At 43.6% G+C, this 23,564-nt stretch overlaps 2 protein-coding genes across 2 annotated transcripts; both read left to right on the forward strand.

Annotated features, from left to right (window-relative positions):
* The first annotated feature begins 10,770 nt into the window (after positions 1–10,770).
* Positions 10,771–11,295, forward strand: LOC144707373 (putative mitochondrial protein AtMg00860). Its single transcript, XM_078580476.1, has 2 exons — positions 10,771–11,034; positions 11,083–11,295. The coding sequence occupies exons 1-2, from the start codon at positions 10,771–10,773 to the stop codon at positions 11,293–11,295; spliced, it is 477 nt and encodes a 158-aa protein (XP_078436602.1).
* Positions 11,296–11,811: 516 nt separating this feature from the next.
* LOC144707374 (uncharacterized) lies at positions 11,812–12,332 on the forward strand. The gene is made up of 2 exons (XM_078580478.1): positions 11,812–11,959; positions 12,070–12,332. Exons 1-2 carry the CDS (start codon positions 11,812–11,814, stop codon positions 12,330–12,332), a joined length of 411 nt encoding a protein of 136 aa, XP_078436604.1.
* The last annotated feature ends 11,232 nt before the right edge of the window (positions 12,333–23,564 follow it).

The raw sequence follows: 23,564 nt of genomic DNA on the forward strand, positions 1-23,564 counted from the left end.
TGCATTATAAGATGAGCTAGCTCCCCCTACTATAACATGCATGGTCCTCAATGCATAATTGAACAAATAACCGAAGCAAAATTTGAAGGACTGAATGGCAAACCGTGGAGATGGACGTTGTGGCTCACCGTCTAGATGATAGATATACAAATTCCGAATAAGTTGTGGTTGCATCTTGCGTCATAATTGCTCCAACTTGGTCAACATTCTGGTCATACAAAAAATTAAAACACAAAAACTAGACTAATGGAGGATTCACATGAACAAAATAGTTCAAGTCTTTAAAGAGAGAGAAATTTTAGAGAGCAATCAGGTTGAGGACATGGGTCTTAAAAGATCGGGCCGTGGCTAGCTCTTCAAATCCGCTCCTCTGTATGGTAAGGTTGCATCCCTCGATATCTCCGTCATGTGGGCTCCACCTAATTGGTATGACATCTGTAGAAAATAGGAAAAAAAGAGGTAAAGCGGAACTGGAAAGTATCCCTGTTCCCATTAGGAAAAGGAAAATAAATCAAACTAAGGATTATATCAAGCATAAAGCTAAACTCAAACCATCGTGTACAAGAAACTAAATGCCCATGTGCACATACCTATATTTACGAGTGTTGTTCCTTCTCATTTTCTATGGAGGGCCATCCAGTCGAGCGCGTCCCGACTCGCCATCGACCCCTTCTCAGAACCCTAGTTAATGTGACGGACCTGAACTTACTGTACCAGGTTTGATAAGATGTATGCGCGTCAGTTTGCTTTGAGTCGTGTCTCTTCGTGGTTTTATGGCGGCTCACTCATCATGTACGGGCCGATCTTTGGTTGTTTTAGTTTCTTTTTGTCGGCTTTGGATTGTAGGGATGCTCCTCCTGCTTGAGTACAGGCCTCCCCCTCATATGTGTCTGTTTGTTTGGTGTTCTAATTGTACAATCAGTAAAACTTTCTGATTGATATTCCCTATTCTCATATACTTCCTCCCCACTAAAATGTAAATGAAATATTTCAAAATTTTCATCTTAATAATTTTCATTTTTCTGAAAAAATAATCTTCCTCATGGGGACTAGTTTCTGCTAATAAATCCTTCAAAAATTGAGAAACATCTTTCTACAAATGTAAGATTCTTAATAAGTATTCTCCCCTTTGATAAAAGCTTTTGTTTTAGTAGGAAATCCTCTAATCATATTGTGAAGTAGAATCATTTTTCAAAGACATTCATGTTTGAAAAAATCCTCATATTCAAGAAAATAATCCATCATAAACTGGTCACTCTCTTCGGAGTCATCAAGCTGAAAAAATTCTTTTGAATCGTTTCAAAGTCATTAACAAACACATGGTGCTCTTTGAAAAAAGAAGATGAAGCATTTTGCAACGAACTTGTAGAACAAGGTCCTAATGATGTTGGTTACCCCCACTCATAGTGTGGATGGTCGAGAGGGAACATGACATGAGTGTGGAAGCCAGGATAATGGATATTATAGAAGGAGACTTTAGGGGTTGTCACCTTTGTGGATTTCAAATTATACAAATCTGTATGATAATTGGGGAAGGCCTCGTGTGAATGGTCACAATCATACATCTAAGTATTGATGTCACAATGTTGTTCTCACCATGATATAAGGAATCTCTAAGGTCAAGAAAATATTCAGATTGTGAACGTTCATAAAGTAAATGATCATGGTGATAATTTTGATGCAATTTATGATAATGAGAACTTTACCCATACTGGTGAGACATGGTTGCTTCATATACTTAGAAGATATTGTCAATTATAAGCAATAACATGTAGGGCAAGAATATATGTTAGATTAATAATCATCACTTTATAGAATATTAAATCAAAAATATTTTGAACACAATTTTAAAGCACTAAATTGATAGAAATGAAAACCAATTAGATTTCCTTAGCGCTGCTTCCCTCGCAACTACCCCCGCTGATAAGCCAACAATAGGGGTGAAATTTTAAAAACAATTTATCTTTTGTCGTTGTTAATTTTAGCTTATAAATAAAAGTTATAAAGTCCTAACCTATAACGTGTAGTGATAAGTCTGGGTATCGTCCAATGGGAAGCAATAAAGGAATACAATTAGTGATACTCTTGAATAATTTTAACCCTAATTAGAGGTGATTTAATCTTCAATGAAGATCTAATCACTCTAATCAGATGAAGAGTTTAGAAAAGGGGGGTAGACGAGATAAGAATAACAGAATAGAATAAGCAAGGAGCTCTGAAGAAATTTTGACTTTGGTTGTTTTTGGGACATTAGGAATTCAAATTCACTATCTACTATTTCATAAACACAATCTAATCTTCCTAGAAACTAAACTTTTATATAATTATTTTTTTGTTTTTAATGTGAACATGAAATAGCAATATCAATTTCATAATCTTCCCTCTCAATCCTAGTACAAGGTTGTACACGCCACTCAAGCCAAGCGATTTAGCAATGCAGACCAAGATCAAGCACAACAATCACAAAAATTACCCACACATAATCTAATTTACACTAAAATTCAAATACAATGAAGTAAAAAAACTAAATAGAGTTGATCCATAATGAATCTCCTGTCTTGTAACTATGAAAGAAACACCTCTACAATGACCTGCGCCTCTCACAATTGGGCTTTCTACTTAGGTTACGTGTTAAATTTACCATTTTACCCCCACTTAATAACTAGGTTTATCCATCAGCGTTGGCTTGATCTGAACGATCAAACCATACAGATAGAAATAGGTAGTCAAGACGAGCGATTCCAAAAAAAAATACCCCAATCAAACTTCAGCATCAAAAGAGATTAATAAATGAAAATCGACCAATCTAAGTCATTGGATTAATTTTTATTTTTTAATATTTTTTTCTACACGCAATGTCGTGTCATTTGTTGATTGGCCGATGCATTTGAACTTAAAATTACGGGTTCATTCTCGTACTGACTGTAAAACCTGCTGGAAATAGGAAACAAATAAAAATATAAATGTCATACACAGCGCTATGCATGTACTGGTTCTCTTATACTTCAGTCAGCCAATAAGGGGGTGCCATGTGACCCCCCGTGCATGCGTGGTGTACACATCACGTGGGAGGTGAACTTACCGCCTAGAGAGAGAATTTCTTGGAGTTTTGCATAAAAGTTACTAACTAAATGGGTGCTCGCAAATGGATGGCCCTCAAGAAATATTTCTGTTTATGCCAATGTAACTTTCTCGCTCCTACATTTTTCTGTGAAAAACATTAAAAAAATATTGATTAATTACAGTAAAACCCTACAGCTACTTTAATAGTATCTTTATGCCCCACATAGGACCGAGAGTTGTTTTAAAGGCATAATTGGAACATAAATTTAATAAAAACCCTCTGACTTTAGAAATTTCTTTAAAACTCGTATTTTTTTAATAAATATATCCTTTTTCTACTCAAAAATTCATTTCTTCTTCGAATAGATTCCCCAAAATTCCCAATAAAATTTTAGAAAATTCTAGAAAATTCAATAATTTGTCTTCACATTAATTAGTATCAAAATTAAATTTTAAACCTGCCATTTCCATGGAAACAGAATTATTCCAATATTAAATAAATTCCATAAAACTCATAAAATTAGTATAAGATTAGGGGTAAATCAGAAATTACTTGGAAATCTTAATTACATGTAAGTATATGATAACTCCTTTTTTTAAAACTCTTTAAATGCATAAATTGGTATAATTACTTGTATCAAATACCAAATTTAGGGTGTTATCACTAGTCTCCTTTCATATCCGCCTCAATTTTTATCCTTAGCATTAGTCATATTGCATCCATATCTTTTCTGTCACTGTCCTGCCTACCCCTCATTTCACTCACATTTCTAAAGCTTCATACCTTTTCTTCCCTTATCCTATATGGACAGTTCGTCTTTATTATTTCTGTCCCATCCTTTTCATTTATGAATATCCTCTCTAGGTAACCATTTTCTTTCACGATCTTTGTCATTTTAACTGAATCTCCCAATCCTTGTCCTTTTCCGTCTCCTTCTGTTCACACTCTAGTGAATTTCTCCATCGCTGTTCTTTCTATATCACTTGATATTAATTTCCCTTTTCCTTTCATGCTCTTTAGTGGAGCTGCATGTCATCATCAATCAAAGCTATTCAATATTATAGGAACCATGTGATTGGCTTCCTTCCCAAGGTACCTTTTGCCACCATATCCTTCGTTATCGTAATATTTAATAATAACAGTTTTTTTTGTCCTACTGGTTGTGTGATCTCATGGTTTGTTATGTTCTAGATCTTGATTGCATATTTATACACCATGTACTTCCATTAAATATTTTCTACCCATTGCTATGTGCATAGCTTCAAATACAAGTCCCATCTTATAGGATTTAACTTATCCGGAATGCCTGTAAATAATATTTTTCTTCATATTATTGTATTACATAATATTAATTATAAATTATGCGTGCCCATGATCTTGGATTGCTTGAGAAAATCCAGGAATCTAGAAAGGCTCAAACAATTGATTATTGACGGGTCCACTAGCGCAATTATAGCTAGAGGGAAATGTGTGAGCACATTTATGACAATAGTTGACTCAAAAGGAAAGTAATGCTTCGCCCCTTATTGTTCGGTCTTCACAATTGTCTATGAAAACACTTTTTTCACCCAAAATGCGCTCTGTTAATAAATATTTCCTGCTTCACTCGTTCTTTAAAAAAATAAGAGAAAGAAAACATTTTTATGGGATTTATGCTTTTATGAGGTGCATTGTTATGACGACTTGTTGATCATTGCCCTTTCATCCCATGCCTACGAGAAGACACACCTTTTTATCCTCAAATTTTCTACATTTTTAAGGTGTATTGTAATAATTCATGTATTACTTGGAGTAAGTTTTCTGAGGATTACATATCCATCTGTATTGCTTACCAACCCTTGCCCATTTTTTTGAGCCATCCATCTGTATTGCTTACCAACCCTTGCTTACCAACCCTTGCTCACCATTATCTTCATTTTCAGCCATAGATAGAAACTTCACTGTCCAAGTTGATATCTTTTATACTTCATACCAAATTTTCGTATCTCACCACATGAGTGAACAGTCAAGGAAAAGTTGAAAGGCATTGCTACAGGGCTACAAATCAATAAGGTTGGGGTTTTAATAACATACCTATACATTGGTTAATTCAATGCAATTTCCGAATTGAATGATTTAAAATTGTGATATATGTGTGTTCTTCAGCTTCAAATTACCAAAAACAAAAATACTTAATTATGCTCTCTATGGACTTATATTTTTTTCAATTTACTAACATCATATTATTACAGAGTAATGCATCATTTATTAGAAGTTAATGTTTTGGCATTCTATTTATGAAGATACGAGTTTTCTAATTGAGTGTATATATCTATTATACCTTTTATGCCTTAGGATGTATTATTTGGTGATTAATTGATATAGCAACCAAACACAATTATCAGCAATAACTAGTTCATACTTTGATTGCAAAAACTGACATTATGGCTTTCCAATTCACAATGTCATACTGCCAAATATGATGTTGATGCATTGTACTTTTTCAAAATAATTAAGGGTCATGTGGACTTTTTGAAAAATAAATAAATTTAAGTGGGGTTTGAAGTTCGATAGTGTGAAAAATAAAATTCAAATCCTTTTTAGTCAAAAAGTAAACAGTAGCACTGTTACAAGAGACTATACCTATAAGCAAATAATTACATCATACCATCATTAGGTAGTATCTTTGTATAAAAGAAATAAGATGTGTCAATGCAGAGATTAAGTAATTATTAACCAAGCATGCTTTTCATGTTCGTCGTCTACGAAGGAACACACAGTATGCCCATGAGTTCATGTCTGGGAAAGATGAGGGATTTATGCTATATTTAAAAAATTATTAAATGTCATGTAACACGAAAGCCCAGATCGTTCGGCTCGTGTTACACCATAGAAGGTCGAACACAAAACACGATATGAGGATAAGAAATGTTGTGTATATTTTTGGAAATTAACAAGAAGTAAGTCGGTCGTTGGATGATTAAAGACGTAATCAATTAGACAAGACCAGACGGGTTATTACACGGACAAGCTCCCAATGACCCAGGTGTTTGACTTGAAGGGATGACACAGTGGAGCACGATCATCGTCCAAGAATGCCCACCTGACGACGTGACGTGAGCAAACAGATCCGCTATCGACAAAGACAAATTCCTGACATGATTGTGACGATCAAATCCTTGAACAAGCAACAAAATCTTTTGTAGCAGATGTGATGTAACACGTAAACGGCCGGGATTGAATGGCATGTGTCACAACACAACAAACGATTTGTGCAACGATATGTGATACCAATGAGATGCAGGTGTAAATTCAATGAACAAGTTCGCAGAAGTACAGATTAAATCAGACGGTCAATTAGGTTGACAGAGATTGATTGGTCACAATCAGACTTCTCGACATCCCTTTAGATCAATTAGATGTCTACCGATGAGGGGTAATACTATTACCCGAAGGCATCCAATCCTCCTTAGCAAGGACTAGTCATACCACAAAGAAATTGCCTATCGCTCACAATAAGTAGTGGCTCAGTCCTAACACGTTATATTTAATTTATCAGAGGCGATAGGAACACAAAATCAATAATACCGAAAGATGTAATCGCAACTAAGAACGTAGGGGAAGACCATTTGAACTTGATGGGCTAAGCTTGACATCCTTGATGACATAGTCCGCAACAACAGGCGAGCCAAGGAGAACAGTGTCCAGCACGAAGACAGCAGGCAGCCGCGCGTAAGCAATGAGACGAGTAATGAATAGTGGCAGGTACTGATGCGTGACAAGTGGTGTGGGTGGCTGCGTACGTCAGCACATAGGCATGCGAATGCACGGGCAAGGAGGTGGGTGGGGGGAAGGCATGCAGAGCGCGGGTCACGGATGCGCAGAGCGCAGCGCAGAGCATGGTGCGTGTAGTGAGCAGGGCATGGCGCCCATGCGCGCAGAGTTTAAGGAGGAGGGCACACGGGTTATGGCAGAGTGCAGTGAGCGCGGGCCGCAGGGCGCACTGGTTGCAGCATGCGCGGGTGGGCTCGCCGCGCAAGTGCGGAGTGCCAGGAGCAGGTCGAGGGGGGTGGGGGCATGATGCTGATGTCGACGACGGCGGTAGCGGTGTCAGAACAGAGATAGTGAGCAGCAGTGGTGAGGCAATGGGTCCAAGAACAGTACCAAGAAGGGGCTTCTTGGTGATTCTTGCACAACAACCAGATCAAGAAAGCTAATTCTTGATGTAGACTTCCATAGACGTCAGGAGACCAAGTGCGGCGACGGCTGTTCCTTCCACAAAAGTCTTTTGACGTGGTAAGGCAACGTTGAGAATGATCCCACGATCTATTCTTAGTCTAGAAAATGAAAATTCCAAAATGGGAGGCGGCGGTAGCCAATTGGGAAAATAAACTTTTCAAAACAACTCGCGCCGCCTCCCCTTGGGGATTTATCATTCTCTAGACTAGGAATAGATCGTGGGATTGTTTGCCACATCGCCATGCCGTGTCGAAAGTCTTACGTGGAAGGAACCGTCATCGCCACAACCGCTCTGATACCAATATGATGTAACATAGAGAGCGCCGGGATCGGAGGGCTCGTGCTACAACATAGATTAACGATCAATCAATTAAATGAATTACAAAGTATGCAGCCTTTTGAATAAAATCAATGAGAACTATTGTTACAATCTCCTGATTAGTTTGTCAATCACCTAATGACCCGATATGATCAACTAGACGTCTACATAGTGAGAGGCACGAGGTGTCCAGAGGCATCCACGACCTCTTTTGATAGGTAACCCAACAGTTATCACAAGAAAATTCCTACCCTTGAATAAGTAGGTGGCTAGTCCTATATTCTCAATGTTAATACTAGTGTTAGGCCCCTAACTGGGCGGCATTCCCTACCTAGTGGCCTACGTGCTTACTAGGAGATCGTGTCCACGTTTAAGGCTCACGACATGAAAGGATTGAGTCATAATGGGTAGATGCCCAAACACCTGATCTTGCAGGCCATTACCCCTGTATGTGGTGATATACTACAGATGGTGCACGTGCCTGTCCACACCCAAGGTAGGACGAATCAGGTGCAGTCCGCGCATGCTGGGCGGGCAAGGTAGGACCCTATTCTCTAACGGAGCTGCATCCCCCCGATCTCCTCTAACCCCTTCTATTCAATCTTAAGCAATTTTAAAGACTTCCACTGCAAGAGATCAAGGCTGCTCAGTATTTTACTCCGATCACTAAGGCCATCAGATGCCAGATTCGAGCTCAAGATTTGACCATGTGACAATTGGTATTAGAGCCAGGTCGGATCACCTTCCCCTGTGTTCCTAACCCTGGTTGAGGAGATGGAGTCCTTTCGTGTAGAATTACGTGAAGAGCGACAGTAAAAGGAACGAGAACAGAGGCCGAATTACTGCCTGCTGCACAAGAACATGTTGGGTTTGAAGACCCAAGTGGTTAGAAAATACGACGAAGGAAAGTCAAACGTAAGAGAATTGCGGGTGGAGACCCGCTAGAGGCTAGAAGAATCTGGAAGAAGGCCCTAACAGCCATCCCAGCAATGACGACAGAGAAAAGCACATGCTCCCTCCACCACAGTTCGATGGGTCCCACAAGGAAGACGTAGTGGCGGATTTCCTATACGACTGCGATCGGTATTTTGGTGACAGAGAACTTTCAGTTGAAAAGAAGGTGCTGTGTGCTAGCTACATCCTCACAAATGAGGCGAAGTTATGGTGGCGTCAACGAGGGAAGTATGGAAATTAACCACCTCCCACATACGAAGACTTTGTGCGAGAAATAAAGGAAAGCTTCATGTCGCACAACATGAGGTGGATTGCAAGGGGAGACCTTGAAAACCTCAGGATGATGGGTAAACCAAGAGAATATATGGGGAGTTTGTGTCCATAATCAGGAGGATCAGCGACATGCCTGAGGCGGACAAACTCTACCGCTTCGCTAAGGGCCTTCCCCATTGGCTCCAGACAGACCTTGAGAGGAGACATTGTAGAGACCTAAATTTGGCCTACAAAGTTGTGGAAGGAACAGAGCTTTGCCCCACTAGACTCACCAAAGCAGAAGAGAAACCCAGGAAGGGGAACAAGCCATGCTAGGAATGCGGTGAGGCACCACCAACCCCAAGCAGTCAAGGCCTAACGAGGAAGTTGAAGTCAAGCCACGCTAAGAGCCGAGACGAGGGCAGGAGCTTGAGATAGTGGAAGCAGACTCCAGATGGTGAGGGCAACAAGTTGACTTGTTTCGCTTGCAGAGGCCACCATTTCATGAAGGATTGCCTGAGACGTACGGCGGTGGCCACCAACGTCAATGTGATGGTCGTGTCGTCGGCCCAACCGAATGTTCCAAGGGGTAGCAGAACAGTGACCCTAAACCCCCTCCAATGCTTGGCGGCACTACAAGGGGTTGCCCCACTTCATTATGAGGGTCTGAACCTCTTGCACATCCCGGTATTGATAAACGGCAAACCCTCCATGGCCATGGTTGACACGGGGGTGATGCTCAATGTCCTCGTAGAATGGGAAGCAAAGAAGCACGGCTTGAAGCTTTCCCCGAGCACGAGGAAGATCAAGGCCATCAATTCGGAGGCTCGAGACATCGTTGGCATGGCCAAGGGGCTAGTGCCACAGGTGGGAACATGGGAGGGCCATACCAACTTCATGGTGTCCCCCATGGATGACTTCACGGTTGTCGTGGGTCTCGACCTCCTAATGGGATCACGCGGGGTTGTGTTTCCCCAGTATCGCGGCGTACCGTTCCTAGAGGGATCAAGGGGCCCACAAGCCACGGAACACCGCTCTCCTGTCTGCCATGCAAGTCAAGGACGGATCGCAAAAGGGGGAAGAGACCTTCCTCATCACCATACGAGGGCGGACACTCCAGAAAAAGAGTGAAAGGTAGGGGTGCACACCAGCCCATTTGGCGGCACTTAGTTGGGGTGACGACGACAACAACAACCGCGGTGAAGCCGCGGGTGGACTATCGGGGCCAATTGCGGACATACTGCGGGAGTTTGCTGGGGTGATTCCTTCACAACTCCCCGAAGCTACCGCCCAAGCAAGATGTGGACTACGAGATTGAATTACTCCTTGGTTTATGTCCCCAGCGCGGGCACCCTACAAAATGCCCGCCGCTTATCTAAAGGAGTTGAGGAAATAGCTTCAAGAGTTGCTGGAGAACAAGCTCATTTGACCATCCAAGGCTCCCTTCGGCGCCCCATTTCTCTTCCAGAAGAAGGACAGGTTGCTCCGACTTTGTGTGGACTATCGAGCGCTGAACAAGGTAATAGTGAAAAATAAATATCCTGTACCCAACGCTGAAGAATTATCTGACAAGCTCGGCGAAGCTCGCTACTTCTCACGGATGGCCTTAAAGAGGAGGTACCACCAAGAGCTAATCAAGGAGGGGGATGAACCGAAGGCGGTGTGCGTGACTCGCTATGGATCTTTCAAATTTTGCGTGATGCCTTTCAGGTTCACGAACGCTCCTGCTACTTTTTGTTGCCTCATGAACACTATTTTTTGGGACTATATCGATGATTTTACTGTTGTGTACTTGGATGATATTCTCGTATACAGCGAAAGCTTGGATGACCATGTGAGGCACCTGAGGAAGGTGATGGCCAAGCTGAACAAGCACGAGCTCTACCTCAACTCAAAAAAGTGTGAGTTTGCCTTGGAGGAGATTGAGTTCCTTGGGCACCTGGTCAAGAAGGGAAGTGTGCGCATGGATCCCTCGAAGGTGAAGGCCATCAGGAATTGGACAGAGCCGAAGAGAGTGCCACAATTGAGATCTTTCCTTTGTCTGGCTAGTTACTACCAAATGTTTATCGAAGGCTTCTCCCGACTAGTCGACCCTCTAATGGATTTGTTGAAGAATGATGTGAAGTGGCAATGGACAGACTGGTGTCAAAGAGCATTTGACAAGCTAAAGGGTGCAGTCTCTAGTAAGCCGGTGCTCAGATTGCCCAAGTTCAATAAACCATATGAGGTACATACTGATGCTTCTGATTTCGTACTTCGAGGTGTCTTGATGTAGGATGGACACCCTGTGGCTTACGAAAGCTGCCAGCTGAATGATGCGGAAAGGAGGCACTCAGTAAACGAGAAGGAGATGATAGCGGTGGTACATTGCCTGAGAGCTTGGCACAACTATCTCCTGGGAGGAAAATGTGTGGTCTGCACCGACAATGTGGCCACCAGCTGCTTCGAGTCCCAAAAGAAGCTGACCCCGAAGCAAGCAATATGGTAGGACTTCTTGGGGGAGTTCGACATCAAAGAACCAGAAGTGTTTGTGGCTGCACTTTCAGCAGTCTAAGGAAGTATTCTCGATGAAGTCAAATTGGCATTGAAAGATGACCTAGAAGTTGTTCGCCTGATGAAGCGCAATGTTGAGGCCGAGATGAGGAGATTCTAGACTGAGGATGACATTATCTATGCAACTGGTAGCAGGCCATATGTGCCGCATGCGGGTGGGCTGCGTCAAAAGCTCCTCTACGAAGCCCACGATGCACCCCATGCCGGACACCCAGGGCAGGCCCGGACGCTTGCAGTTTTGTCCAATAGCTATCACTGGCCGTGAATGGAACGAGATATGGAGGCTTACATTTATTCATGCCTAGTGTGTCAACAAGACAAGACGGAGAAGGCAAAGGCAATTGGAACGTTGGTACCTCTCCCAAGGGCAAGCAGACCATGGGAGTCTATTTCAATGGATTTTATCACTTGCCTTCCGCGCGTGGGTGGGCATGATGCCATCTTGGTTGTCATGGATTATTTCTCAAAATACGTGACGTTCATCCCCACCAAGTCGAAGGTGCACGCAGATGGCATGGCTCGTCTGTTCATGCCCCATGTGGCCAAGTATTGGGGTCTTCTAGTGGACATCATTAGCGACCGAGATTCAAGATTCACGGGTCATTTCTAGGAGTCACTATTTAAGTACATGGGCTCCAACTCAAATTTTCTACGAGCTTCCACCCCTAGACAGATGGTCAGACATAACGTGTTAACTCCATGCTTGAAGAATATCTACGGCATTACGTTTCGGTCAATCAGGAGAATTGGGTGGAGCTGCTGGATGTAGCGCAATTCGCACACAACATCAACCAGAGCTCGGCTACAGGTCACTCGCCATTTGAGATTGCAACAGGAAGACAGCCACTAACTCCTCTGGAAGTGGTGAAGAGAAAGGGGAACGAACATTTCCCCACGGCCTTTTGCGTTATGCACGAGTATCATGCTCGCATTGAGGAAGCCCACGAGGCACTAGAATGTGCTGCTCAGTGAATGAAGAAGTACGCCAGTCAACACAGAAGGGATGTAGAGTTCCAAGTCGGCGACCTGGTTTAGTTGAAGACCAACGCACAGATGTTGAAGACGAAGCAAGCAAGGCAGCGTCACAAGGGTCTGGTACCCCACTATGATGAACCTTTTGAAGTGCTAGCGAAGATCGGACAGGTTGCCTACCAGATCAACATTCCTCATCGGCTGGCGGTCCATCCGGTCTTCCATGTGTCGGTATTGAAGAAATATATACCAAATCCCAAAGACTCGCCAACAAACAAGCCCCAGTGTCCGCCGCCAAATGTGTGGGCGCATTTCGATCAGGAGTCTTAGCGAAGCGAGAAATTGACTGGGGAGGACGTCATGGTTGCTACCACAAGATTGAGTGCCTAATCAAGTAGAAGAACAGACTAGCGGAATCAGCCACTTAGGAGTGCAACTTGGACTTATCGCAATTCGAGGACCTACTGTGAGCATATGAAGCGAAGCAGTGGGCATCGACAAGTTTAGGCGGTGGGGGCGTGTTAGGCCCCTCACTAGGCAGCATTCCCTGCCTAGAGGCCTGCATGCTTATTGGGAGGGCGTGTCCGCATTTTAGGCTCACGACATTAAAGGACTGAGTCATTATGGGTTGCAATGCCCAAACGCCTGATTTTTGAGGCCATTGCCCCTATATGTGGTGATATACTGCAGATGGGACGAATCAGGTGCAGTCCGCGCGTGCTGGGTGCGCAGGCTGACAAGCGTGTGCGCGTGTGCACCAAGCGCCACGCACTAGTGCCAAGCATCATGCGTGGGCGTCGACGCTACGCGTAGGCGCCAAGCGCCGTGCGAGAGCGGGAACTGCTGCGTACGAGCATGGGACGCATAAGCCGGGCGATGTGTAGCAGGTACAACGCGGATTTGTGCAGGGTGCCGCGTAGTGGTCGCACAAGCAGCGCGCATTGCATGTGTAGGGTGTGGGGCTGGGAGACATCCCGATAGGAGTCTAAGGCATGTGGCACGGTGAGAGCGCCAAGATAGCATGTAGGGCGCGAAGCACTCGCGCAGGTAGTGCTGGGCGCATAGCGCCCAGCTCAGGCTGTGAAATGTTGTAGCATCGCGTAGACTACGTGGGAAGGTGTTGACATGGGTGCTAGTGGCGTGTGTGATCGCCATGCCTGTGGGCGCACCGCGCCCGGCCCGCCGCACTTGTGTAGCGGCAGAGCAGGCGTGCGCACGCGGAGTGGCGGCCTCGAGGCATGGCGATCACACACGCCACTGGCACTAACCTGGCGCAAGGCGCCTTGTCTCGTTCCTTGTATCACCCCTCATATTCCCCCATGTAATGGTCCCCACGATGATGTACTCTTTTATGATATTAATGCAATGACCCTATTCCTTGACGGAGCTGCGTCCCCATCATCTCCTATAACCCCTTCTATGCGATCTTAAGCAATTATAAAGGCTTCTGCTGCAAGAGATCAAGGCTGCTCAGTTTTCTGCTCCGAGCAGTGAGGCCGGCATAGGCCAGATTCGAGCAAGGGACCTAGCTCGAGATTTGACCGTGTGACAACTAGGCAGAGGAGCACGTAGCGGATGACGACACTAAAATAAGTAATAATACTATAATTTTAAAAAAAGGGGAACGACGTTACATGATTGGTCGAGACCCAGAAGTCTGTGGCAAGGAGTCGTCTCACATGTGATATTCGATATCGTTGGCGGAGGATTAGGCGTGGGCGCCATCCCGCATGGAGTGTACGGAGGGCGTGGTGTGCATGGAGTATGCACATGTTGACGCTTGGACACTGACAGCAACGGTCACAGTTGACGCAAGGCTCTGGCGGCACTGTGTGCGGGCAGACACCTGAAGCGCACAGAGCGCGGGGGTGCGCAAGGCACGCATGGGGCCGCGAGGGCGGAGGACGCCTGCTGGTGCACGGCTTGTGAGGGGGTGGCAACCAATCGGGCGCACCGACGTGGGTGTGCATGGGTGCACAGGCGGTGACAACTCCTCTACGGGATTCTTGACGTGGTCATGATGTCGTGGCAGGCAATTCCCACGATCTATGCTAGGCTAGAAAATGATAAAAGATAACGCCCAAATGGGAGGAGGTGGGAGCCCAATTGAAGATGAACTTTCACTTTTTCAATTAAACTCCAAGGCTTGCGTGGCGATGCCATCTCTTTATGTTAGAGGAGGGAGGATGCCCAATTGGGCCGGACAAGGGGAAACCATCTCGTGATGAGGGATTTCCCCTTAAACATGCATCAAAACAAATAAAACAAAAAAACAATGGATGAGCCCAAACATGGTGTTCCAATCTGAATCGTTTAGAAAAAATAAAAACACAAGAAAATAAATACATAGCTCACTGTCATTGACTATGCCGAGTAGATGAAGCCGGGGTGCGACGTCGACTTGAGCTGCGTGGTGTGGTTGTTGGTGTTCCGAGTCCTAGTTTGTGCGATGGTCCCCCATCATTCTCCTTGGGTGGGAAGAACTCAACTCTAACAATTTTGTGCCGATGACGTCCTCAAGTGGCTACACGAGCTCCGGTTGAAGTTGTAGTAGTTCTGCTTCAATAATCCAAGCATCTTCAGGTGACAGGTAACCCTGCTAATGGACTAAAAATGTACGGTCCAACCGCTCCCCTGCAGCGTGAATTACTTACTGCAGTGTTGTCTTTCGTTGCTTGCTCTGCTGCCGGTTTTATCAATGATTAATAGGATTAGCCACCTTCTTGTCGAGAGGTAGGGATTTCTTGTGATAACGACTAAGGTCCCTGGCAAAAGAGGACGTGGACGCCTTTGGACACGACGTGTCCCCCACCTCGTTGACGTCTAGTTGATCCAGTCGGGTCATTAGAGTCTTTGTGTGACGTTCCCCTCTTAAATCTTTAGTCAACCGTAGTTCCTAGTCAGAAATTGCCACTACTTTGCTCATTTGACTTTCTCGATACATTGCATCCACAGTTCATTTCATCCCTCTACCACCTGTCCTGTGTTGTAACACGAGCCCAACGATCCCAGCGTTCATTGTGTTACATCAAGATGAGTAAGCGAGGATGGCACTGAAAGACTTAATTAATAATGTAAATTAAGCAGAGAAGGAAGTGGTGACCTGTAGATTTAGCTCCTGATAGGCATCCGTCACGGTCGTCGGAGGAGAGAGAGTGTATTCCTGATCAATTCTCGACTTGCCTAGAGTGAAGGAATTTGAGCAGTCCAGACGTCCGATACTAGTCCATCCACGCAGGTCCAAGTCAATAACTCATAATAGATTCTCCCAAGGCGGTATGTGCCTTATCGTTTCACTAAATTAATGGTATGTTTAACCGTGGGAAGTTGAAACACAACCCAGCTTGTTGTCCGGAATGGATGTTCGTCAATGTTAAGCGGATGAGGCTTAGACTGTCACTTGAAGATCGGAAGAATACCAGTTGTCGAAGGTTGATGAGGATCACGTTCTGCTGAGATCCTTTGGTGCCGTATGGACGTCGATGACGAGAGTGGACTACAAAAGGCTCAAAGAGTTCGTGTGCAAGCACCCAGGCACCGAAGCTCGAAGGACGAGTCAAAACTAACCAGACACGAGTGTTTTAGATGGGAATCATCACGAGCGCATAAGAGTGAACGGAATAGGCCAATCGAAGAAATTTGGGTCGGAAAGTGACCGTCGATCATCGATAGGGAACATCCGAAGATGCTCACATGAACGACGACATTGCCAGTCCGGTCACCGTAGGCGTTCACAATGATAATCCAACCAGCCGAGCGGAATCGGGTTTTCCAAATTCGTTCATCATGACTGTAATGATGTAGAGCGGTATTTTCACATCAACGGAATGCAATCAACTGGAACCGCGATCGACCATTGAGGTTCATGTTCGAGGAAGAATACGTCGTTATGTGATTCTGATGGCAGAAACGGGTAAGTGATTTCTTCAGCAAGCCAACAAATGTATCAACAGAAGCCTAGCACATTTAGGACAAGGGATTCTCGACGTCAGGAACTATTCGAGGCGTCAGGACAAGGTTCTGCTAGCCGATCAAGGTCGTCGTTCGAGGGTAGACGGCAACTATTCGAGGCGGGTCGGCAGGAAGATTCGGTAGGGTTTTCAAAAATACTAGAGCAATTTCGACCAATTGTACTGTAAGGGCCTTATGAATTTGGCGATGCGCGTCGGCAATGGCAATGATTCCAAACAGGCTTCAGTTTTCGAAGATGCACGGTGAAGGGATTGACCTCGGTGCTTGAACAAGGAAATCGAAGATGGTATGGTCGTTCAAAAGAATGAACGGAAAATTGGATGAGGTTACCAGAATTCCAAGGGCAACAGACAATCTGCTCTCTTTTTTTTTTCTTCAAACAACAGAAGACTCTCTCTATAAAGTACAATAACTGCTTCTACGATTCTTAATCTGGTTCCTTCAAATCAACAGGCATCCTCTCCCACCTCCACCCTTCCCCCTTCTTTTTAGAGAAGGAGTGGCAGTTGTGGGAGGCCCACCTGGGTCCCCTTTAAAGGGGAAGTCAATTGAGCTTCCCCTTAAAAATAGATCTTTATTGGGGGAAGAAGGCCAATACGGATTTCCTCCCCCTAAAGATGGCAACTAATCATAATTATAATAAAACACATGCAGGCGGCTGGTACTCATGCAGGAGGGGCCTCCTGACAATCCAAAGATGGTGAAAAATAAAATTACATAATGACACACAACACGATGCAAGGTGACGATGCCGCATCTCAAACGTGAAAGTGGAAGTGTGGGTTCTTTACGTCGGTTCGGACTCCGCGAGGTGGCTGGTGACGGGTCGGGGCTCGATCAACTGGATGATCCTCCATCAAAATGTTCTAATCCATAATAAAAAACATGAAAGTGACAGAACTATTGAGCAGGATGAAAATATAAGTGGAATACCACCGTTTCTCCAACTTCATAGCTAAATATCTAATGATCTAATAGGCTAATTGAACTGTAGTTTTAGGTTGCTCTGTCTTTAACCCGTCTTTCATTCAATGCAGTCTAATGCATAAACAGAGGCAAAGAAGTTTGTAAAACTCGTCCTTAAATGTGCTTCCTACATTTCTTAGCTGATTGAAAGCTGGATTATTTCATAGATCGATCAAGCTTCCTCTTGCCGTGATGGTTTTTGAGAATAGGCGACAAAAGACTGGGGTGCTCACAGGGTCAAACTTAATTTTGCAGAACCTAAGGATATGTAGTAAGCATCATCGCCTAGATTCTTCTTTCTAGGCATCAATGTTCGATTTGCAACCATTTCACCATCCTGAACTACCATCACATCACCACTTTATATCATTTTTTGTGGCTTACCCCTTTCATATTTTCATACCATTCTCAACTCACCCCTCATGCCCCTTATTTCAGTTATTCTTTCAACACGTCCTGCCCATCTTTTTACTTTTTTATCTGAATATTGTCACTCATTTTCCAAATATATTTATCATCATTATCTAAATCATTCTTGAAATATCTTCATGATCATTTTCTAGACTGTAGAATATTAATTTTATTTTTTCACAAAACTACTCTAGTCATAACTTGCATTTTCTCTTCTCTAAATCCTATGCTTTATATGTATCATGTCTCATCAGGTCGCTAATCAAAAAAATTAACAACTTTACTCACCATTCATGAAGGAGGCAATCGGTAGTTATCTCTTGCTAAATAAACTTAAATATTTGTTGTTTACATTTTATTTATTATACTAAAAACTCAACAAATAAATTAACACTTTCAGTTTGAGTTCATGAGACCCACCATCATATCTTTTCTAAATCATGTTGATCTTCTCAGCACCAGGTCTCACCAGTGAAATGAATGTTTTGCGAAAGGCATAAAAAAAGGGGGCACTCACATCTGGCTTGGGTCGTCCCCAAAATTTTGTGCCCCTTCATTTCTATACTTAATATGTATTTGTTTCACAAAAAAATCATTAGGTACTTAATATGTGCATTCAAGTATATCCATCGACATCCATAGAGATTGTGTGTGTGACCCTCGAGACCTATGTATTAAGCACTTTTATAAATTTAATGGCCCAAATATTTATTTAAAAACTTATTAGTTTACTATGTAGACTTTTTAATTAAACTAATGTGCATATACATATAGTTCATCATTTTAACGTAATAATAATGCATTCTATCACTGACCTCATTATTAACTATATGTAATTTAAGTTATTTAATCATGAACTAATTAACCCAGCTGATTGGTTAGGTTTTAGGCCTATAGGGTGACAAGCTATATCTTGAGCCCTAAAAGATACAAAAGAGTGTTTCAACTATCTCATAGAACCTTTACCAACATTGATTACCATGTAGGTGACTACACAATCACCCTTGTGGTTTTTTTGGTGCAGCCGTGTTCGGACAGTTGGGAATCCCTTGATTATAAACTCGTAAGTCATGGTCAACAAAAAATTGTCCATCTCGCAAGTCTGTGAACTCTTGCTCCAAAAAGCGCCAGCTATATGTCTTTGATGGCATCAAAAAAATGGCTACATGATTGGCATGATAAAAATGGCTACATGATTGGCCATTGATAAGCTCAAATTGTGCTGTTTTTTACTGGTTTTTTTTACTATTTAGTCGTGTGAGTATTTGAGCTAATCAACAATAAGAATTAACCTCACAGCTAAAGGGCGAGTAAGGTGTTGAACCACAGGGAGCAGGTAATCCAGCAGTATTCCTCTTTCAATTTAATTTATGTTATCCAATTCCTATAAGATACTCTAAAAATCGGTTCAAAGATCTTCAGGGAAAAATAACTCTACAGCAAATTCCCTGTAGATTTTCCAATTAATTCAATAAGTAGTTTTTCAAAGAATGATCTAGAGGAGATGATTAAGATAATCTTCAGTAGAATGGTTCGGTTTAGACAAATCTTAACTAATTTTATCAAGGTATTTCTTCAGATGATTAGATTTAGAAACTCTAGTCTTCAGAGAAACCGTTTAATAAAACAAACCCCTTCTCAGTTGCAGGCTCTCGCCTGTGACTGATCGATTACAGGCTCTCACCTGTAATCTTGAGTAGGGGCAGAACGCACATGCAGCTCTTGGCTGCACGTGACCCTGTGCGAGCGAGTGTTGTGCGCAGCCTCTTGGCTGCGCTCAGCCTTAGCTGGGTGCGCTCTTGGCTGCGCGCAGCACACTCTTTGTGCTGGTCGCGCGCGGCCTTAGCTGCCATCCAAGGCTGCGCCCAGCACACTCTATGTGCAGCTTTGGCTGTGCTCGGCCCTAGCTGAACCCAACCTTGGCTGTGCCTGCATTGGAGCTGCAGTTGAGCTGAAACTTCTTGGTGACGGTGAACTGGATTGAGAACTTGAGGGAGCGAAAACAGTTTTGAACAAATACGCTTGAAATTAACCTAGAACGAAGAACAACTTCAGTTGGAAATGTTGGAAAGACACTGATTTGTGCTTTCCAACCCAACCTAGATTGTCTGAGAGGGAGAATTACACAATCACTGGAACTTAAGCAATCACTCCAACCTTGTGTCACGATCCTTGCAGCGAGGTGGAGGTCGTCTTGCCCAAGCTACTCAGCTTGCTTCTTCTCCCCAACTCCAATGCTCATCAGCTCTTGGAGGGTCTGCAGAACTCTTCTCTTCCAAGCCCTAACCTTTTTAGACAGAAATTCTAGACAACCCTCAAATGACCCTTTGAAGGACTGTTTATAGGTTCCTCCTTTGGGTTTCTTGAGTCTTTTATGCTTCTTGGGCTTTTTAGAACTTGTTCTTGTTAACTTTACAAGTCTTGCTCAATCAGGTGCCTTCTTCATTGTATTTTATCCACATCTGTACTCGTTGAGATGAAAAGCAAGATCTAATCCACTTGATTCTATGAACCAAGTGGGGTTAGTAAATGTGGAAATAATACATGCAAATAATGGTAAATATGGCATTAATGTATGCAAATGATGCTCTGATTACTGGCAAATCCCTAATTATTTTATGACATAATTGAAGTCATCAGCCATACAAATCATAGAGCTATATGTCTCGATATTTTTATCTCCTCTTGAGCATCCTTCAACAAGGAATGTTAATAAACACATGTTTAAAGACGTCATCATCGTATCATGAATGATTTTCCCCATATATTAAAGTTTCAATCCTTTACATGTACTTCTACGTTTCTTTCATGACTATCTCATGCTCCTGTACAAAGTCAACCTCAGATCTGCTCGTAAAAATAAGAGCAATTGCCCACATCAGACCTTGTAAATAATGCTGGGTACATGAAGAATCCGATACCTGAGACATATGGGACTGTTTTGATCTTTGCTCTCTCTTTTGTAAAATTCAGTTAACCTTCCTTGGAGATCACAACTCTATGTCCTACCAACATAACACCTCTCTTCGATTTTTAATAACACTCAGATTATTGGGGTCTTTCTACTTAATTAACAAATCTTTATTCGATAAAATAATAACATACTTTTTATCAATCATAAAATTATTTAATCAAAGTCTTTTCAGAAGAAAAATAATTATTTAATCAATTTGAGAGAGAAATTGAGATTTCTTGTGTATCTAATGATATTGTTTAGTTTTTTTTTCACCTCGCAGTCTGAAATAAAGTTATTTTTTGATTTTGTAATATATTTTTATTCCTTTGTTTACTTTTTATTCATGCAAATGCTTATATCCTCCGTCAGCATGTATATTTACTTTATTTTTAGGAACTGAGATTCAGCTTTTCAAGATTGGTTAATATATTTGTGGTCTTCAAATCCTTCCTGCTACCTTTGTGCACTCCATTGCACTAAATGGTAGCCAATCAAGGTAGTATTCGGGTTAATCATATATTGATCCCTTTTTAATATAAAAAATAGGTTGGATTATAACCACTATAAATGTAATGAAACTATCAAGAGAACCGATAATAAAAAATCTAACATTTTACATACGAAAAAAGTCAAAGTTTATGAAGTATATGTAGTGTGCACGTGTGTTGCTCCAAGTGATTAAAAGGTAGAATAGTGATGAAGTAGCTTGTGGAAACGTACTGATGTTGGACGTCATCAAGGATGTTGTCCTGTCTGTACCGAGACCGTACTCGAATACCTACGTAGTGTTATCGAACGTCGTCAAAGACGTCGTCCTATGGATAAACCCCTAGGGGAATGTAACTAAGAAGTGATATGTCCTACGTGATAGTACTTGCAGGGCCTGACTTGATGAGGTACGCCAGCCTCCGAGCTCCGAAGGGGATGTGGGGTGACAGTGACATTAGCCTCTTGGCCCTCATCGGAGTGATGACGATGGCTATGGCGCCAAATGGAAGAATTCCATAGGGGCTCGCACGGAACGAACGGGCTCGTCCCGTACTGGTAAGATACTCAATTTTATAGTTTTCTCAAGGCTCGCTCACCTATCTCTAGCCCGAGCACGATGGAGTGCAATCAATTTTATACTGCAGAAGATAATGTAACAAGCGAGCGAGAGGACGACGTACCTTGTCAGTGAGCTGCTTGTCGTCAAGATCTTTGTTGATGCAGCAGCCGGTGCATGTTACGGGCAGGGACGAGCCAGAGAGGGACCCGGCGTAGCTCGATTGGCGATGGGCGCGGGAGCGGTGACAGAGTCTGAAGGCAAAGCAAGGATGAGCAAAAGGAACGCGTCGGCATGATGGTGCAATCAAAACATCAACTCAATGGGTGCGGGCAATTTGGTGAATTGGGCCCTGTCTGAGGACAGCCGTGGTGCTGGCCGCGTTTTGCATGTTCAGCAGAACAACAAATTTGGCTGGCCTACGGTGGAGTTCGCCCGAGCAGATGACGAGCGTGCACCAAATCAAGGATGAGCGCGACGACGGGTCATTACTGGCAACAGCTGGGCGGTCACGCGACAACAATAAAGCAGAAACAAGCCCAGCAAGACCGGGAACAGTGGCGACAACATCCACACTAAAGAGAATGCGCACGACAGACCTTGCAGCGTGGGAAACACTAAAGAGAGTCCACCCGTTCAGAGTGTGATCAATCGGTGAGTGAGGAACAGACCACGTGGCACTCTTGGTCAACTGGCAACCCATGATCTGTGAGATCAGTTGTGGTGCTTGGCTCATCAGGTTGACCTTCCATCAAAGAATAGTCACCCCAGGGCTGATGCATGGCTCTAAAACCATAGGACCTGACACTCACGGACCCACCGTCACGTGTTCACCAAATGGCAGGAAGGTCGCCACCGTTCATACGATGAGACCGGCACACGCGCGCGCTCGTGGAAGGGTGGGGGGGCGTCAACGGTCAAGGGTACAAGAGATCGAGGGTTCGGGCATATGAATCACACAGATGCAAATACGGATCGGGGTAGTCGACGAGCGATGGGCATTGACCTCCTTCTTCTACCCTTCGACCCTTCCTGCTTCAGCTTCTCCCACCTCTGCCTCCTTTGTCTTCTTTCCTCTTTCCTTTCTCTCTCAGTGAGGCCAAGGCAATGCACCCTTAACGAAAATGATATTTTCTGGTCTGGTTTCCCTATGGCGTCTCTTCTTCCCTTTTATAGCGAAGTCAAGATGCGCCCTAGGGAGATCCATTGGGGGGGGGGGTGCCCATATAACTAAGGACCCCCTTAAAAACAACAACAAAACTAAAATACTAAACTAAAAGACACAATGATGAAACTGTTGGGTTCTTGATGGAGGACCATCTCGAGGACGACGCCACGATGACGAAGAACCATCTCGAGGATGACGCGATGGGATGTCGTCAGCCACGCCGAGCAGCTCGCGCGGCGCCGCCACCGGGGTTTAAGTACCGCGTAAGAACTTTTATCTTTTTACTTATGCTCATTTTCATGTGTGTTTGTATTTTTGGATTCGTGGACTAGGCCAATGTTGTTGGGCCCGTCCTCGTCGTTTTACTTTTTATGTTTGTATTTTGAATTTGTAAGGGAGGCCGAACCCCGTCTCGCGACGGTTCGTCCTCTCCCACGTTCACTTGGCACCCATCCTCACTATATAAGGGGATGGCATGCCCAAGGAACACCTTAGAGTCATTGTTAAAAAGTTTATTCACAATTCGTCTCCCCCCCTATCGTAGAGAGTAGTGTAGGGGGTTTGGCTAGCCCCACCCCACGTCGAGATCACTCCGTGGGCAGAGCCCACGTCTCTCCGTCGAGATCACTCCGAGGAGGCGTGTTAAGCGCGCCGTCGAGATCACTCCGGTGCGAGGAAAGAGTTTCAAGAAGTCGCCGCCATCATGAATCGAAA

This window comes from Wolffia australiana, chromosome 9 (genome assembly GCF_029677425.1).
Source record: "Wolffia australiana isolate 7733 chromosome 9, ASM2967742v1".
NCBI classification, from domain to species: Eukaryota; Viridiplantae; Streptophyta; class Magnoliopsida; order Alismatales; family Araceae; genus Wolffia; species Wolffia australiana.

What these genes read in the sequence shown, in the direction of transcription:
- LOC144707374 (XM_078580478.1), top strand. Translation starts at nt 11,812, where the DNA reads ATGGATTATTTCTCAAAATACGTGACGTTCATCCCCACCAAGTCGAAG. An exon ending in CCGAGATTCAAGATTCACGG is followed by an intron (nt 11,960 to 12,069) that starts GTCATTTCTAGG and finishes CCATGCTTGAAG; the next exon opens with AATATCTACGGCATTACGTT.
- LOC144707373 (XM_078580476.1), top strand. Translation starts at nt 10,771, where the DNA reads ATGGATCCCTCGAAGGTGAAGGCCATCAGGAATTGGACAGAGCCGAAG. An exon ending in AGTTCAATAAACCATATGAG is followed by an intron (nt 11,035 to 11,082) that starts GTACATACTGAT and finishes GTCTTGATGTAG; the next exon opens with GATGGACACCCTGTGGCTTA.